The 17,400-nt window shown below is 35.4% G+C and overlaps 1 protein-coding gene across 3 annotated transcripts in view; it reads right to left on the bottom strand.

The window, feature by feature from the left end:
* The window catches only part of UBE2E1 (ubiquitin conjugating enzyme E2 E1), a 53,486-nt gene that overhangs the window by 2,642 nt on the left and 33,444 nt on the right, over positions 1 to 17,400 (bottom strand). For all 3 annotated transcript variants that reach the window (XM_007421690.3, XM_007421691.3, XM_088150799.1), the window contains exon 4: positions 13,464 to 13,596. In XM_007421690.3, coding sequence (XP_007421752.1) covers positions 13,464 to 13,596 — 133 coding nt within the window. The remainder of the gene's footprint in view (positions 1 to 13,463; positions 13,597 to 17,400) is intronic.

Below are 17,400 nucleotides of genomic sequence, written 5' to 3'. Positions count from 1 at the left end.
AAAAAACCACACACATAAGGAATTTGTGTTTATCCTCATCTCTAAAACAACAGTCATAAGTATATTCTCTCTTTTCAGATAGGCCCTCCAGCATTTCCTGCAACAGAAATTAAATACTGAATTTGTCTAAGTTTATTTACAACTTCCAATTTCTGATAAATTACTAATCTGCCATCAGACAACTTTCTATTATTTCTGGTTCTGCCATTGCTTTTGACCAAACACTGTTCTCCCTTAATTCCAAAATACCAACCCCCACTTGTGCAAGCTAATTACATAATTTGAAGGCTTTTCCAGAGTTTATAATAATAATAATTTTAAAAATCCTTACATGTTACCTGAACTAAATCAGACAATATTGTTAAAATGAAATTTTGCTACATCTGATTTCATTCAAAGGGATTAACATTAGCTTGACTAATGATTTCTACTATATTAATTTAATACATGTTTTCTCATCTCATAGAAAAGTTCTAAAATGTCATTTTCTAATGGTCAGAAGTTTTCGTACAGCCCACCAGGATACCTTTTGCAGCTCCCAGGACCCAACTCCTGAATGAGGGGGCCAAACCCTTTTTGTACTGTTTGGGATTAGCTAGATTAAGGGGCAAAATGCTTGTCTTAAACCTTGCAGCAGCTTAAAGCACTCATTTAAGTTTTTACAATAATTGAAAAAATGGATCCTGCACTGCCTACGTTTGCAGTGTGGTCCTCGATGTGTTGTACAATGGTTAATGTTGCCCTTGAGCTGACAGAAGATGTGTGTATCTGTCACAGATAATGTGGAAATTCTCATGGATTCATCTTGTATTTCATTACATTCCTGAGTTGGTCCTCAGTGGAACATAAGTGGTTGGATTTCACATGTTGTAGTAATTCATTAAACCTACAGGCTAAGAATTCCTGCTACTTCTGCATTAGTGAATGATAAGCTGAATGCTTATAATGGGTATCTCAACAGCAAGCAACATTTCATGAAGGAAAATCTTACACAAATTTTGTTTTTGGAATGCTTCCTTACTTGACTTAAAAAAGAAAACTGGATTTTCAGTAATTTCTCAGATGCCAGTGACTAAAAATAGGAATGTAGAAGTCTTTACTCCTCTCCATCCAATTTTCTGAATAATTTTGTAGCATCCAAAGGAAAGCATATCTTTTTTTTTCCAGCTCATTTTTCTTCCATTTTTTAAAATACGTATTATACAATACATCTTATAATGTATTAACAGAAAAGGCTTTGTGAGAATCACTGTCCTCTATCATTTTAACACAGCTGAAGACATTAGGAGGAGGATCTCTGCTTCATTAGGTACTGAATATGCAACAAGACTAAGATAATTTAATCTTATTTAGATTATCATGGTTTAATAAAAATAAACCAACTGGCAAAAAAATAAAAATAAAGGGATCAATAAAGCACAAAACAGCCTAAAGATATGAAGAATATTAGGTTGAGAATCTGTAAATGTATTCTTTATATCAAACTTAACTGACATACAAAGATCAATTGCAAAACTGATGAATTTATAAGGGGATCATTATTCTTAGCTTACACTTTACATTTTGGGTTGAAAGTTGAACCTGATAGTCCAAATGGCTCCTTCCAGTTCTGTGATTTTACGACCTGACGTGTGTGGAACTCTGGACTCAAGAGGTAGTTTACCAGGGAATTGAACTTTCTAGTACAGTATACAAGACAAGTACAACCTTCTGGACAAATAAGGCAACTAAATAACTTCAGGAATTTGTAAAAGTAGACATTTAAAAAGGAGAGAGATTAAGCAAACCATAAGCCTACAGAGGTCCTGCATACCCCCCCCCCCCCAAAAAAGATAAGGGATACTTGGCCACATTTAGAAGCAATAATGTAGACCAAACTGTACAAAGAATTCAACAACTATTAGGCTGTGCTCATGATAGGGCAGAACAAAGTGACAAATTGTTTACTCCAATGATATAGAGGTGATTTCAGGGACATTGTGGACTACTTGAGTGAATCAAAAATTACTAATGGAATAATACCACACAAGACCTGTAGGTGTCATTGTCTAAAGGCAAGGCACGGTGTGCACTATCCAGGTACACAAAGCTACATTCTAAACAGCTGATTTGCCTTGGTGATGGGAAGACTTCAAGACTAGTCAGTCAGGGACCTTGAAAATATGTATGTATGTATGTATGTATGTATGTATGTGTATGTGTATGTATATATATATATATATATACACACACACACACACACACATACATACTCTGTGTGTGTGTGTGTGTTTCTTCCTGGTTTACCTGGCTGAGCGGTATGCATTTTCTCTTAGCAGTAATTCCCTGGAAGGAGCTCTCTTTATTTTAATCAGTGGGAAAAGCATGTAACTCTCTTAACCCACTAATGAAAACTATGAATAATTAAGCTCTGAGCAATCTGAAGTACTATTTTTTTTCCTTGGAGTTGCCAAGCTTTCAGCTTTGTGGTTCTTTGCGAAAGAAAATGGAGATCTGGGCCAAGGTTTCAGTTATCACAGAAAAGAAGAAATAGAAGGCATAACTATACAGAACAGAGACAGTAAGCATGTATTAGGTCATTTATTTAAAAAAATCTCTTTGTGGTTGCATGTGGATGCTCAATCATATCAAAAATTTTGGAGGAGAGGGGTGATAATGATCACAGAAATCTCTACAACTGCAGTGTCTGGAAAAATGGTATTTATAATTGTGGAAGTGATTGCCATTGGTTTATTACACTGCCTACTTCCTCAAATTAATGTTTATATCACACAACTGTGGGCTAGACTGCTGTTTACTGGTCAACAGACCATAAAGCGTACAAAGGTCATAGGAGGGATACACAATTCCAGTTCTGAATCTGCTGTAAAAGTAGATCTCATTATTCTTCATGTAGCCTGGATCAATCTGAGGGAGAAATATTTCTGCTTGAACTTGAATTTGAAAAACTCTTTCCCGCTGGACCTTGTGTCAGACACTAATTTACTTGATCTTTTCCCTGCACTGATCACATCCTAGCACAACTAATGGATCAAATTCTAAAATACCCACCTTTCAGGACTCAGAAAAATTGGAACAATTTAGCAGAATGGCCACAAAGATACCAGGGAACTAAATGAAGAAAGACTGAGGGGACTGGATATGTTTAGCTTGAAAAGAGAAGAACCGGGGGGTGGGGGGGGTATCTGAAATATCTGAAAGTACATCCCACAGAAGACTATAACCTGGTCTCTATTGACGAAGAATGCAGAACATGGAATAATAATAGTAAAGGTTGGGAAAACAAACTATTAGGAAAAGCAGTGGTAGGTATAGTTCAAAAGTGGGAACCAAGTATTCAGGGATGTAGTGGGTTCCCTTTTGCTGAATGTGTTCAAGCACAGGCTGAATTCTTTAATTTGGATTCCTACTCGGAGCAGGGGGCTAAGCTTGATAGCCTAACCTTGATAGTCGGTTTTTCCAACTCTATGATTCTACGGTTCTATCTTTGTACCAAAGCAGAACATTAAAAAAAAAAAAGATTTCACTTAAAGTACCAAACCATCCTAATTATGTTAGCATGCAGGTGCAGGAAGAGAGTTGGGCAGCTTGCAGGCATAACATGTGAAGCATATAAGAAGGTGGGAACCATCAACTTTTTAACCAGAATCAGCTTTGTGTACTAGGTAAGCAGTATGGATGAAGGGAAGGAAACTATAGCAAATACATAGCCTGCACCTACACATTGTACATGTTTGCAGATATCATTATTATATCATTACTTTAAATTAATCCTGCTTTGGACCATGCTATATTAGTGATATTCCATAACAGTCTAATACTTCAGTAGAAGAGAAAACAAGACAATATTCATACAAAGCAAACTCATTAAGAACAGTTGTTAAATACTTGCTTTTGTAGTGTCTTCCCTCTCCCAAAGGAGACTGAAAGAGAGCAAGCACTTGCAGACATTCTCAATTGAAATTAGCTGATCAAATGGAAGGGTAGGTCCCCTGTTCATCTCTGTACTATGCAGTGAGTGTGATATTATGAGTAATTAAAACCAAAAATGGTGTATTTAGTGGATATATAAAACAAATTTCTTTAAAAACTAATTTACAAGGTGATGCCAATGTCTTATGCAGATAATACCATCTATAGTTATTGCAAATTTTAAAAACATTCTCAAAATTCAAAACTTTGCAATATAACAAAGTGGTATCTTTAGGCTCTTGCTGAATCTTATTTTAAGCTTTAATGAAAAATGTTTTCTGTCTAAGTGAATCTGTGCTAGTAACTACTGAATATTACACCAAATAAGGTAATTATATTTTAGGTTTTAATTTCATATATGCTAAACTCTATTTTAAAAAGTTGTTAGTAGTATTTCCTTTTCAACTAGCCATTTTACAAGAATAAAACAGCATTTCAGTTTATGGTGAACCACTGCCATCCTGTGTCAATTGTTTGCATTACATGAGAATTACATAGCCTTAAAAGGGGCGAGGAAATTTACAGCAGCATTTAATATATTGCTAATTTTCTTCACAACTTTAGGCAGGATACTTATGTAACATCTGCTTTCTAAAGCCAGGTCCTTTATTAAGAAGCAGGAATTAGTAATCTTTTACTACAAGTACCGATTAGGAGAACACTTCTTATTACATTCCTGATGCACAGTGCTTAGATTTGCCATCCATTTAATGCATTCTTCCTCTAGGGACCAATTGCAAACTAATTTAGCCCAAATCTTCTACCAGATGCATAGATATCAGTTCTGAATGCTCCCACGAAAAACGCTGCACTGACATTAATGTATTCAGCACATACCTGTAGCGATGAGGGGTAGGGTTGGGAAACAACAGCAAAGAAAGTAGAAAAAGGAAGAACAGGTATGCAGCATGAAAGATTTTTTCCAACATTTTGTATGTGTGCCTGTTTGTGATCAGTGGAGGACAACTAGAAAAATTCCACAAACTCTCTCCAGGCAACCTTACATTTAGAACACCACTGTGGAAAAACCTTAAGGATTTGGAGTGTAGTTAAAGTTCTCCGCTAAAAGCCTTCCTTGTAAAAAAAAAAGACAAGTCAGTTATTATTCCATGCATTTGTATGTAAACTGTAGTTTGATCCTTAAATTCTCAAGTACTGTAGTTATATAACTGTGTAAATGCAAAAGCTGAAAAAGCCTGGATATCAATTTTTTTTTCCATTCCAAGCAAAATGTATGCTTATTTGGTACAGAAGAAAATGCTGAGGCATTAATATAAATGAAAATATGTTTTCTTAACATCTTTATAAAAATATACTGTACACTTGGATAATTTATATTGTATGTAAACTGAAAAAAATTGGCTGTGTCTGAACATTACCTGCAGATATGAATTTTGCTAAGCTACAATTGGGTTTCCAGCGTGTTTTTATTGTGTTCATTTTTTCAGATTAATTTTGACAGTGGAATAGCATAGTACATTATAAAATTAATACAACAGTTTAATATAATATTAATTTCTGGAAACCAACCTCTTAGTTTGGCTTTGTCATTGTTATATTAAAATATCCAGTTCAGGAGTGCAAACTGTATAGCCTACCAGCACCCTTTTTATGACTCTAAAGCCCCCTCCAAAAGAGCATACCTTTTTTGCATTGGGAATTTTGGGGTTTTAAGGATTAAAATAGGTGCTTTAAACTCTACAGAGACTTAACGTCTTTCCACTTTAAAATTCTCATCTCGCCCTCCTCTTTTTTTTTTTATAAGAGAAATGGTTAAGATTCAGCATAGGTGCCTTTAGCTTTTGCAAAAAAACAAAAAAGCATTTCAAAGTGGTTCTGTCCACTTTTGGAGCTTGGCTTGAACATGCTGTGCAAAACATAGTGTGGCTCTTGAGCCAATGGACACTGTCTAACCTTGATTTTGTTATTATGCTAGATGGGAGACAGAGAAAATGGAAAGCAGGAAAGGTTTGCAAAAATTAAAAGAAGGACTATTCATATAACAACTGTTAATTGAACTACTATTTCTTTCTTGGAGTTCATATAGAAAAGGTGGTACTTTCCAAATTATCTTCTTTAGCCTGACTGCAGCCCACTGAATCATACTCATAATCCATAAATGTTTCAGTGTTGTTGAAGAACATGTTATTTGACTAACCCTGAATTGTCCATTTGGGATGATATGGTACAACTTTCTCTGCTGAGGTTGCATTCTGGTCATTTGAAACTTGTTTGGAAGAGATATATAAACAAGATAATTTTTGCCTGGTATAACTTGGGCTAAAATTGTGGCAATAAGCTGTTAGTGTCCAGCACTAAATACTTCTGAACATGCAAAACAGATGCCTTTTTTTTTTTTTTTTTTACTGAAGATTACTCTAAGTTCAGTGTTGTCCAGACTTGGCCACTTTAAGATGAGTGGACTTCAACTCCCAGAATTCCCCAGCCAACATGGTTGGCTGGGGAATTATGGGAGTTGAAGTCCACTCATCCTAAAGTGGCCAAGTTTGGACAACACTGCTCTAAGTTGCATGATAATTGTATACTTGGAAGGCACCACAGGCAAATAAATGTCTTGTAAGAATTAGAGGCAGAGCACAAATGGCAGAACATGATTTGATAGAGAAGGGGCGATACATAGCATTCTAATACATTCTCAGATCAATTTGCATAATTTGAAATCTAGTAGACAAAGCAGGATAGTATGATAATGGTTCAAAGAATATTTTAAACAAAAACACAAAAGAAGGAGGAGGAGGAGAAAAGAGAGACACCGTTGCATTAAAGAAAGAGGAAGACATTTTCTGTGATAACATCCTCCTCTTTGTCTCTATGTCTAAGCTTCTTGGTGATGAGGACAAAAAATATTAGTGAATGACAGGAGGCAGACATGAGATATTTACGGCTTATTAGCCAACTCCTTAAACTTGTCCATCCTCCCTTTTAAGCAGTGTGTTAGCACAACTTGTCATTCCCTAGAGTTCAGGGTAGGGGTGTGGTGCCTGTAGTTATGTGATTGTACATACTGTGTTTCTCTGAATTTCCAAGTACTCCACATAATTACTAGATTGTTATCCTTTTTACAGTGTTTGATAGCTTAGCTCGGAAAAAAGGCACGTCCTCAATTACATATATTTTTATTAGCTCATGTCCATAAACCAGCTTAGAAGAAAGGCACCTATACTTCCCTCAATTACAGACATTTTTAATAGCTCTTCCATTTTTTTAATTGTTAAAAATATGACAAGGCTAAAAAGATTTCCTTCAGGAATTAAGAGAACTATGAGACAAAAGCTTTTTAAAGAGTAACCTATATGGATCTCCCTTAAACAACATTTTATTAGCCATGTGGAGTATTATCACAATTTCTAAACTCTGTATTAGAAAACTTTCATGTAATTTGATGGCACAGGGCACACATTTAAAATAACTTAATCCAGATTCTTCTTAGCATATATATCTCTACACTTTCTTATTTACAAGAGTGACAGCTAAGCTAAGTTGTTCATTAGCATCTTATTCCAAGTGTTGTAACCTCCTTGGAATGTTATGGAAAGATGAAAATATACTGAAAACAATAACTTTAAGAAGAAAGTTGGAATGTTTTACAGTGCATTCGGAAATTATTCAGACCCCCTTCACTTTTTTCAATTTTGTTATGTTGCAGCCTGATACTACGATAGTTTTTTTTCTCATTAATCTACACTCAGTACCCTATAATGACAAAGTGAAAACAGAATTTTAGAAATGTCTGTAAATTTATTAAAAAGGAAAAACTGAAATATCACATTGGCGTAAGTATTCAGACCCTTTGCAACAACACTTGAAATTTAGCTCAGGTGTCTCCCATTTCTCTTGATTGTTGCTGAGCTGTTTCTACACCTTGATTGGCGTCCACCTGTGGTAAATTAAATTGATTGGACATGATTTGGAAAGGCACACACCTCTCTATAGAAGGCCTCACAGCTGACAATGCATACTGTATCAGAGCAAAAGCCATGAGGTCAAAGGAACTGCCTGCAGAGCTCAGAGACAGGATTGTTGCAAGGCACAGATCTGGGGAAGGCTACAAAAAAATTTCTGCTGCACTGAAGGTTCCCAAGAGCACAGTGGCCTCCATAATTCTCAAACTGAAGAAGTTTGACACAACCAGGACTCTTCCAAGAGCTGGTTGCCCGGCCAAACTGAGCAATTGGGGGAGAAGAGCCTTAGTAGGAGAGGTGACCAAGAACCCAATGGTCAGTCTGACTGAGCTCCAGAGATCCTGTGTGAAGATGGGACAAAGTTTCAGAAGGACAACCATCGCTGCAGCCCTCCACCGATCTGGGCTTTATGGCAGAGTGGCTAGATGGAAACCTCTCCTCAGTGCAAAACACATGAAAGCCCGCTTGGAGTTTGCAAAAAAGCACCTGAAGGACTCTCAGACTGAGGAACAAGATTCTCTGGTCTTATGAAACCAAGACTGAACTGTTTGGCCTCAATTCTAAACGTTATGTCTGGAGGAAACCAGGCACCGCTTATCACCTGCCCAATACCATCCCAACAGTGAAGCATGGTGGTGGCAGCATCATGCTGTTGGGGTGTTTTTCAGCAGCAGGGACTGGGAGACTGGTCAGGGTTGAGGGAAAGCTAAATGGAGCAAAGTACAGAGATATCCTCAACAAAAACCTGTTCCACAGCGCTCAGGACCTCAGACTGGATTGAAGGTTCACCTTCCAACATAACAATGATCCTAAACACACAGCCAAGACAACACAGGAATGGCTTAGGGACAACTCTGTGAATGTCCTAGAGTGGGCCAGCCAGAGCCCTGACTTGAACCCTATTGAACATCTCTGGAGAGACCTGAAAATGGCTGTCCACCGACAGTCTCCATCCAACCTGATTGAGCTTGAGAGGATTTGCAAAGAAGAATGGCAGAAAATTCCCTGAATCCAGGTGTTCAAAGCTTGTTGCGTCATACCAAAAAAGACGAGGCTATATTTGCTGCCAAGGGTGCTTCAACAAAGTACTGAGTAAAGGGTCTGAATACTTATGCCAATGTGATATTTCAGTTTTTCCTTTTTAAAAAATTTACAGACATTTCTAAAATTCTGTTTTCACTTTGTCATTATGGGGTACTGAATATAGATCAATGAGAAAAAAAACGAATTTGAATGATTGTAGTATCAGACTGCAACATAACAAAATTGAAAAAAGTGAAGGGGGTCTGAATACTTTCCGAATGCACTGTAAGTCTGATTTAGTAAAAAGCAATTATTCATTTCCAATAAATGATTGTATCCAGACTAATTCCTGGGAAGGAAGCACTGGAGGAAGGAAATAGGGAGGTAATAATTTGCTGGATTCTTTTCTCCCTGGATTGCTTTCCACAGCTCTGTGGTAGATGGCAATGGCCACTGTTGTAGAAGGTAGAATTGGAGAAAATCAGTGCCCAGTCCCCTTTTTCTAGTGCAGGAGACAGTGCACAACCTGAGGCTCCAGGCTGCATGTACTGCAAGGTACCTAAGATCACATCACTAACATCTGATGGATAATGGAAAAGGCAAGATAATTCCCCCAAAAATCCAAAAAGCCTTTCAATAATCAATAAAGCAAAAATAGACTGTATAGAACATAAACTGTGAATAGCCCTTAAAAACATGGGTGTACACTCATCTGCCTATTGAAGAATTTAGATGATGATCAGGAAGCAACAGCTAGAATAGAAAATGGTACAACTAAACAGTTCAAGGTTGGGAATAGAGTGTGCCATCGTTGTATACTGTCACCTTATTTAACTTATATGCAGAATATATCATGAAAAATATTGTACTAGAGGAAATTGGAATTAAAATTGCTGGAGAAGCATCAACAACCTCAGATATGCTGATGATACCAATTTGATGACTAGAAATGAGGAAGACTTAAGGAATTTAAGGTGAAAAAAAAATACAGAAGTCAGTCTGATGTTCAATATTAAAAAAAAAACCAATCACTAATACTAGGTCAAATATTATTTATTTATTAACAGTAAACTGCCTCAATCTACATAACTCTGGATAGTATGCATGGAGAAACCAATACAAAATTAATATTTCCATATTTTTTTAAAAAACAGCTCAAAATTATAGATAGGAACAATTACAAAAACAAGAAGTAGACATGTATCAAAATACTCTAGTGCCCAAAAGCCTGCCAAAATAAAGTCCTTTTGAGGGCCTTCCTGAACAATAGGAGGTTAGGGCCCAATCGTAACAGATATTATCATCCTAGACTTAAAAATTCACAGGCATGGTGACTGTAGCCATGAAATAAGAGATATAACTTGGTATAATGTATGTTTAGAAGTGGAGAGAGATTCATTTTCTAATCAGCTGGGCATTTCTCTGTTATTAATTACTAATTAATTAATTATAGTAGTCTCCTCACCAATCACATAGGATTCATGAATAAGAGATTGAGAAAATCTCTGTTTTAGGAACCTGGGAGATAATTCTAAAGGGGGAAAACAATTCAGTTGCTGAGAATTCTGTAACTTTATCCTATCCTCCTAAAAAATATTCCTGGTAAAAGAACTCTGGAAGAATCTTACTTTCTGTGGAGATGGGGTGGCCAAGAATTTGACACTTGGGGGGAAAAAACTACAATATTCTAGACAAAATATCAAATTTCAGAAACATCACTCTGACAACAGAACTAAGTATTTTTAAAATATTGTTTAGTTTTAGTGAAACACTAACAGCTACAACAGCAACACTGCCAGCAAAAAAACTAATACAGTAAATAACCCTACATATACTGATCCATAAAGTGATTAAAATAAATTAAATGTAACAGAAGAAAAGAAACTAACAGAAGAAAAAAAAAGAAGTAATTAAAAAAAGATCCACCCAATATCCATTTGTATTAGTATGGGATTAATTGAATCCTTAAACTTGTCATTAAATCTAGATTATATAGAAACATACTGTTTTATCTTCCAATTTTTAGAATATAATGACTTTTGAAAAATAGATAACATACTCATATCCTAAATCCATTCCTTAATATCAAGAGGATAATTTTCTTTCCATTTACATAAGAACCAAAGCCCTTAATAAAATTACAAATTGCATATTTTAGAAATATAGTTTAACATTACATTTATGTCTTTCTTATATTCTTTCCAAAATTGTAGTAACATATGCTATGATTTTAGACCAAAATAGAACCGTGGCTGGAGAAATCAAATGAGTTAAAGAGCCATCTGATTTCTTGCAGTACCAGCACAAAAAAAATCTGATATTCCACTTTTTGAAACATTATTTGAGAGGTCCAACAGACATGAAATCAGATTTTCTAATATATCAACTTCTTTCTTAAATCATAAGTAAATTTTAATTTTTTTAAAACCTGGACCTTCTGATTTGCCAAAATTGGATATTCCAATTCTTCATTCTATGTAACTAATGCTAACTTTCATAATATTCTTTAATTGAATGGTTTTACTTTAAATGCTCCATCCCTTAAGGATACTAAAATCCCAGATACTGCACCTCTGAGGCTACTAAAGCATCTGGGCCATACAGTTTTAGCCAAATTTCTAGTTCTTGCTTTATGAAGTGCCTTATTTCACTGTCTAAATAACTATATTTTCAATCACAATTAACAAGATACAAAATTTACAAATACACTGATTTTATAGTCCATAAAGCAACTTGTGAATCCACTGAGATTCTGATAAATGAAGAATATCCACTGGTTTTCTAATAAATGAAGGACATCATTTAAATGATAATTCTATACATGAATTTGAAAGTAATTAGTTGAAAAAAGAATACAATGATACCAAGAGCAACAAGGTACTGTTTCTATTTTGTAAGAAAAGTATCAAACAGTTCTTGTCTGATTCAAATGGATCTTCCCATGTTCAAAGCTTTTGAAATTTTAGCAGTCTTCCAAGAGGGGGGATATACTGGCATACAAGATTGCAGAGAATAAATATTAGGCCACAGCGGGCAAAATAAAAATGATATTTATATAAGACAAGAATAGAAGGAAAGCCAGGTATTTGGTACCTATTATAAGGGGTCTTTCCTGGCCAAGAAAAGAACAACTTTTGAAATTCCTGATATATATCCAAGTATCTCAAATACGTTAGTGCTGTGCTCTCCAAGAATTTTTTTGAGTTGAACCTTTGTCTGATGTAATGGGTAAATAGTAATAACCATAATCAATGACAGATACCCCCTTTTCATACATTACAACCTTTTCTATTTCACAGGCATGCAGGACATCATTCTCCCATAAGCCTGCTGCTTATTTAGATAAGATGCTAGCATCTCATTGTGAAACTCCTTTTTAGGAACACTTACTTAATTATCTTATTAATGAGATTCAGAAAGTAGGTTAAAACTCTAGTAATTCAGGTAACGTTTGTAAAAAATAGACAATCTGCTGCCCCTATACTCTGCCCAGATTATTGGGGTGGGGGTGGGATGTTACTGTTTACTCTTAGGTATTCTATTATGCTTTTATGTGTTCTAGTTTCTGTTTTTTATAAACTCCCTTGTAGATCCTAACAGAATAAAAGCCAGTGTATGAGTATTTTAAAGATGTAAACAAATGGATGGTTGCAATCTGAAAACCAACAAAATCCATGATTCTCACAAAATTTAGAAAAATAATTTATGTAAAAACCACAGATATGCCTTCTATGGGAAAAAAATCCACTCATTGTAAACTATTTTATAAATCTATGATTTAAACTATAGCAATGCTGAAATATCTCAGGTACAGTAAATACAGACACTTACATTGTAACAACTGGCCACCAATCCATTACACCCATACAGTTTTCTTTATTTACTTTAAAATTGGTACTTTTTGTTATTCATCTCATGGAACTGCATTTCCGGTACAGCAGCTGTTTTCATATACTTAGGGTCAAATATGTATAAATCCTGACAACAGTTCCCAATATTTGAAGGGCTGTCACAGGGAAGAGGGTGTGGCTATATTTTCCATATTGCCTGAGGGTATGGCAAGAACCAGTCAGCGGAAGCTTTACAGAGGGGAATTCAAACTCAAAATAAGGAGGAATTTCATGGGCATGACACCTTTTAAGCAGGGGAACAGTCTGCTTCCTGGAGTCATGGGTGCTCCATTACTGGAGGTTTTCAAGCAAAGGTTGGACAGCTCTTTGTCTGGCATGTTATGAGGATTCCTGCCTTGGGTAGAGGGTTGGACTGGAAGGTCCCTTCCAACTCTATGATTCTATGATGATCTTAATGGCCACCCTTAGCTATGCCAGGCAGAGATTTCTGAAAGTACAACTCATTGCACAATCAATATAGCATATGCTCCAGTCATGCCTGTGGTACTTACCCATGTGGTAGGGAGCTACATTTGCAGAAAGTAAAAAATATGAAATACTAAGGAGAATGAAATTATACTGAATACTATATAAAAAATGCATTGTATACAGTGATATATTGGCAGCAAATGAGAACATGTGGTGCATTTCTTACCTTTGGAGGCTTGAAGGGATATTCTGGTGTAAATGTGATGTCAAGGAAGAAAACACCACCTTCATATACTGAACCTGGAGGTCCTAAAATAGTTGATCTCCATTCATAGATGTTATCACCCTTGGGGCCAGCACTGTAAATTAAATGGGGAAACAAAAAAATGACAGTGATTAGCTTTAATAAGACTTCAATATTTATGAAAAATAGCTCAATTTCTGTAAACATATTCATTATAAAATTAACACTGTAAGACAGGGACTGACAACTAGCAGCCTATATTGATTGTGTCTCACAGAAGGCTACCATCTGGGGTGATGCTGAAGGTAAAAAAAAAAAAATGGGAATACTGCTCTTCCCAATGTACTTTAAAGCAAGACAGAGTGACAACTATTTCAGTTCTCAGTTGGCAGACTTTGGAAGACTGAAATGAAAATTAAGAAAAAAAGTGTAGGTTACTGAGGAATCTTGCAATCATGCATTCTTGCTTTGACGTGTGTGTGTGTGTATCAACAAAGATAGAAGCTTGTGTAATAGTAAATCCCACACAAATGCAATTACAGAAGCATTTCCTTTTCTTTTGATACTATGTTTCCTGTATGTTTCCATCACAATTCAGAATGTCTAGTTTTGATCTATAAACCATTTATTTATAACTATCTTTTCCACTATCTGACAGATTTTAAAATCTTAACAGAAACCCACTCTGACCTCAAAGGGCAAATAAATAGTTACTATGAATTTACTACAGTATTTGGATCTGCTTGGCACCTGTATGCCTATAGAAGAAAAACAGAGTGGGGGAAGATAAAGATGAGAAAAGGAAATAATCTCCCAGATAGAGTTTGTTTATTTATCAAATGTATATGTCTGCCCACCTAGTTAGTGGAACTCTGGGTAGCAAATAAAATAAACACAACAGAATAAAAAACATCCAGTCCATTAAAACATGAGAAATAAAAAAGTACAGGGACCAAGTTCAACATTAGTCCTTGACTACTGTTATAAAGGTGGGTTTGCTAATTTGTTTGCTGTTCTATTATATTCTAAACTTTATCAGTGAAGATCATCAATAATAGAGCATGGTATCTTCAAGGAGTCATGGAATTGGAAATAATTACATTTATGTGTGAAACTGCAAGAAAAAAGGATTATGTTTGACTCAAGAGAGAAAAAAACCCCATCAACATTAATTCAGAGGTGGGGGGAGGAGAGAAACCTCTTCAAAATCGGAACATACCATAGTATTCCCAAGAGGACACTTTGCCTTAGCAGCTTTGCTTGAACTATGTACACATCACACTTGAAACAAAACCCTTGCTTACTAGTGTATTGAAATAAGATGCAAAATTACTACTTTAGATTCTGAGGTACATAATGAGCAGATAAACCTTTTCTCAAGATTAGGTTATACAGACGATGCAGTCTAGATTTTCTCCCAGATGGGCACAGAAGTTATGCCATCTCTAGAATTGTAACAAAAAGCCAAAAAACAGTAGAAAATTGTTTATAGTTACATTTCATGATGTAACTCAAGCTAACATACAGGGTCCCCCATCCAGACACCAGTTAGATTCAGAACTTACCTAGCAAAGAAATGGTAATGAAAGCTGGGGGGGGGGGGGACGGGGGGGGAACACCATAACAGACTTTGTGAATAATTTTGGACAACCAACATACTGATCAATATACTTTTCCCAGAAAAATTCCTTCTATCAAAATCTCACACAGTGAAATTAATCTCAGAATACGAACAATTTAAGAAATATTTTACCCCTCAGGATACTAATTATTTCAGTCAGCACATGGACTAGATACATACAGTACTTTTAAATTGGCTCACTCAGTGATGTTTTCGAAATGTTATGACTATAATGTTACTTTATTTACATGATTTCAGACAGACACCACAGCTAAACTGCAAACTTACAGAGAAAGAACTCTATTGAATATCCTCGGCCATGAGTCTAAGAAATTATCTAAATGGGATTACCATGCTGCTAAAATACTATTATTACCTCAAGTTGCATTAGAAAGCTCTCCTAAGATGGAACTCTGAAATAGCAATTTAGAACTGGAGTGTGCCAGCTAGAATTGTCAGCTGGGACTCTTAGCAAGAAAAAAGGAAGTTGATTATTCTTAACTAGAAGTTTCTCTGCACCAATTTTAGTTAGCTTCTTCATTTTGTTTTTCTTTAAAAAATTATATTGCTGAGTGCTACTGAAAGAAACATGCTCTCTATTCTGTATCCAAATTAGAATTGTCAATGCATGCTAGCTATATTGCCAAAAACAAGGCAATTCACTGTGGCCATTAAAAAGTAATATACAGCTTTACAACACACACACACACACACACACACACACACACAAAACAGCAAACCAGAAGCGACCAAAAGACTGAGGTACGAAGGCACAAAGGGCCAGATGTTTATGCCTTTGCACCTCAGTCTCTTAGTAGCTTCTTTAATGGATGTCTCGGATAATTCCTCATCTATAAGGAGGAGCTGGCTATTGATATAAAACACATTAAAATGGTTTGTTAAAACACCAATCTCTTTGCTAATGGTCATTTTAGCCTTTCCTACCAATTGTACACAATAGCACTACAAAAAATTAAAAGTATATATGTACAAAAATAATGGAAAAGGAAATGTGTTCTGTGTAACACCATTCAGGGTTCAGTTAAAAGTGAATCAAGAAATCAAGAACTCAGGTACTACTTGAAAAATAGCATTAATGGACAGATGACAAAGACATAATTAATAAAGGTTTACAATATATGCATATACTGATGACATTTTTCTTGCAATTATCAACCATGTAGTATCTACTGAAAACCTCTCCTCTCTTCCAATAGTACTGACCACAGTGAGGGTGGGAGATGAAGTTTCTCTACCCCCTGACTTTAGCATGGTGTTAGAGCATGAATTATTGTTTCCTAGCTCCACCTCATGCTCTACCACTCCCAACTTACACTTACGCAGTTTCTGAAGATTTTTAAGAAAGTCTATATCAATGATCTAGACAAATGGCCAGGCTGTGAAATGACAAACTCAGAATCTTCAGTCATAATACTTAAGTCAAATATACTTCCACATTATTATTAAGCTGTTACATATATGCTTGTCTTAGAGAAAATTCTAAAGGTGTTAATTATAGTAAAAGAAAAAAAAATGAGTTAAATAACTAATATTTCTTGAGAGCTGTCAAATGCTCTCTGTAGAGTTTGCAACTTTTAGGGAGGCTTTCTGATTTATTTCAGCATGTATGCCCCAAGTTCTCTATGACATATGATATGCAAGAACCATGCAAGGTCTCACATTATCAAAATATAATTAATGTTAAATTTCAATAATGTATAGATTTATAAAGTCAGCATGTGTATGTGCAAGTAATAAAGCATAAATATTATAATTTTTATTGTGAATAATCAATTATCACCTGCCCATTCCCACCCCCAGAAAATAATCTGACATGAGGAAGGAGGCTTCATCTTTAGAAAAAAAAATATTGCATTTTTTATGTTATTGCATTATTTAATACTGATCATATTTTTTCATTATTTTTCATTACATTTTTGAGCACTTATGAGACACCCAAATTTCAGAATACTGAAACCCCCTACCATTGGCTTTCATTAATTATACAATACAATTTATTTAATTGGGAAACATGAGCATTGTGGTACTTTTTTTTTTTAACTTAATGTTTATATTTTTCTCCCTGCTTTTCAACCTCACTAAAGTAACTATGAATGTTTAAAAGCCAAACACAATCTCTGAAATTAAAGTGAAAAACAAAAAACTGCTTACTAGGAAGTTCATAGCAGGCCTGGGTTTACTGCCTGTGTGATGCTCTCTTTTGAAGATTTCAGCAATGCAAGTTAGCAATTGTTTGACAGGCTGGAACTAGTCAAGGAATAAGTGTCCTTATTCATC

The sequence above is a fragment of the Python bivittatus genome, unplaced genomic scaffold (genome assembly GCF_059951505.1).
Source record: "Python bivittatus isolate LINGU-HERP-01145 unplaced genomic scaffold, Pbiv_v1 ctg000610_np1212, whole genome shotgun sequence".
NCBI classification, from domain to species: domain Eukaryota; kingdom Metazoa; phylum Chordata; class Lepidosauria; order Squamata; family Pythonidae; genus Python; species Python bivittatus.
Note: the sequence above shows the minus strand (reverse complement) of the source record. Positions and strands in the feature narration are given on the sequence as shown.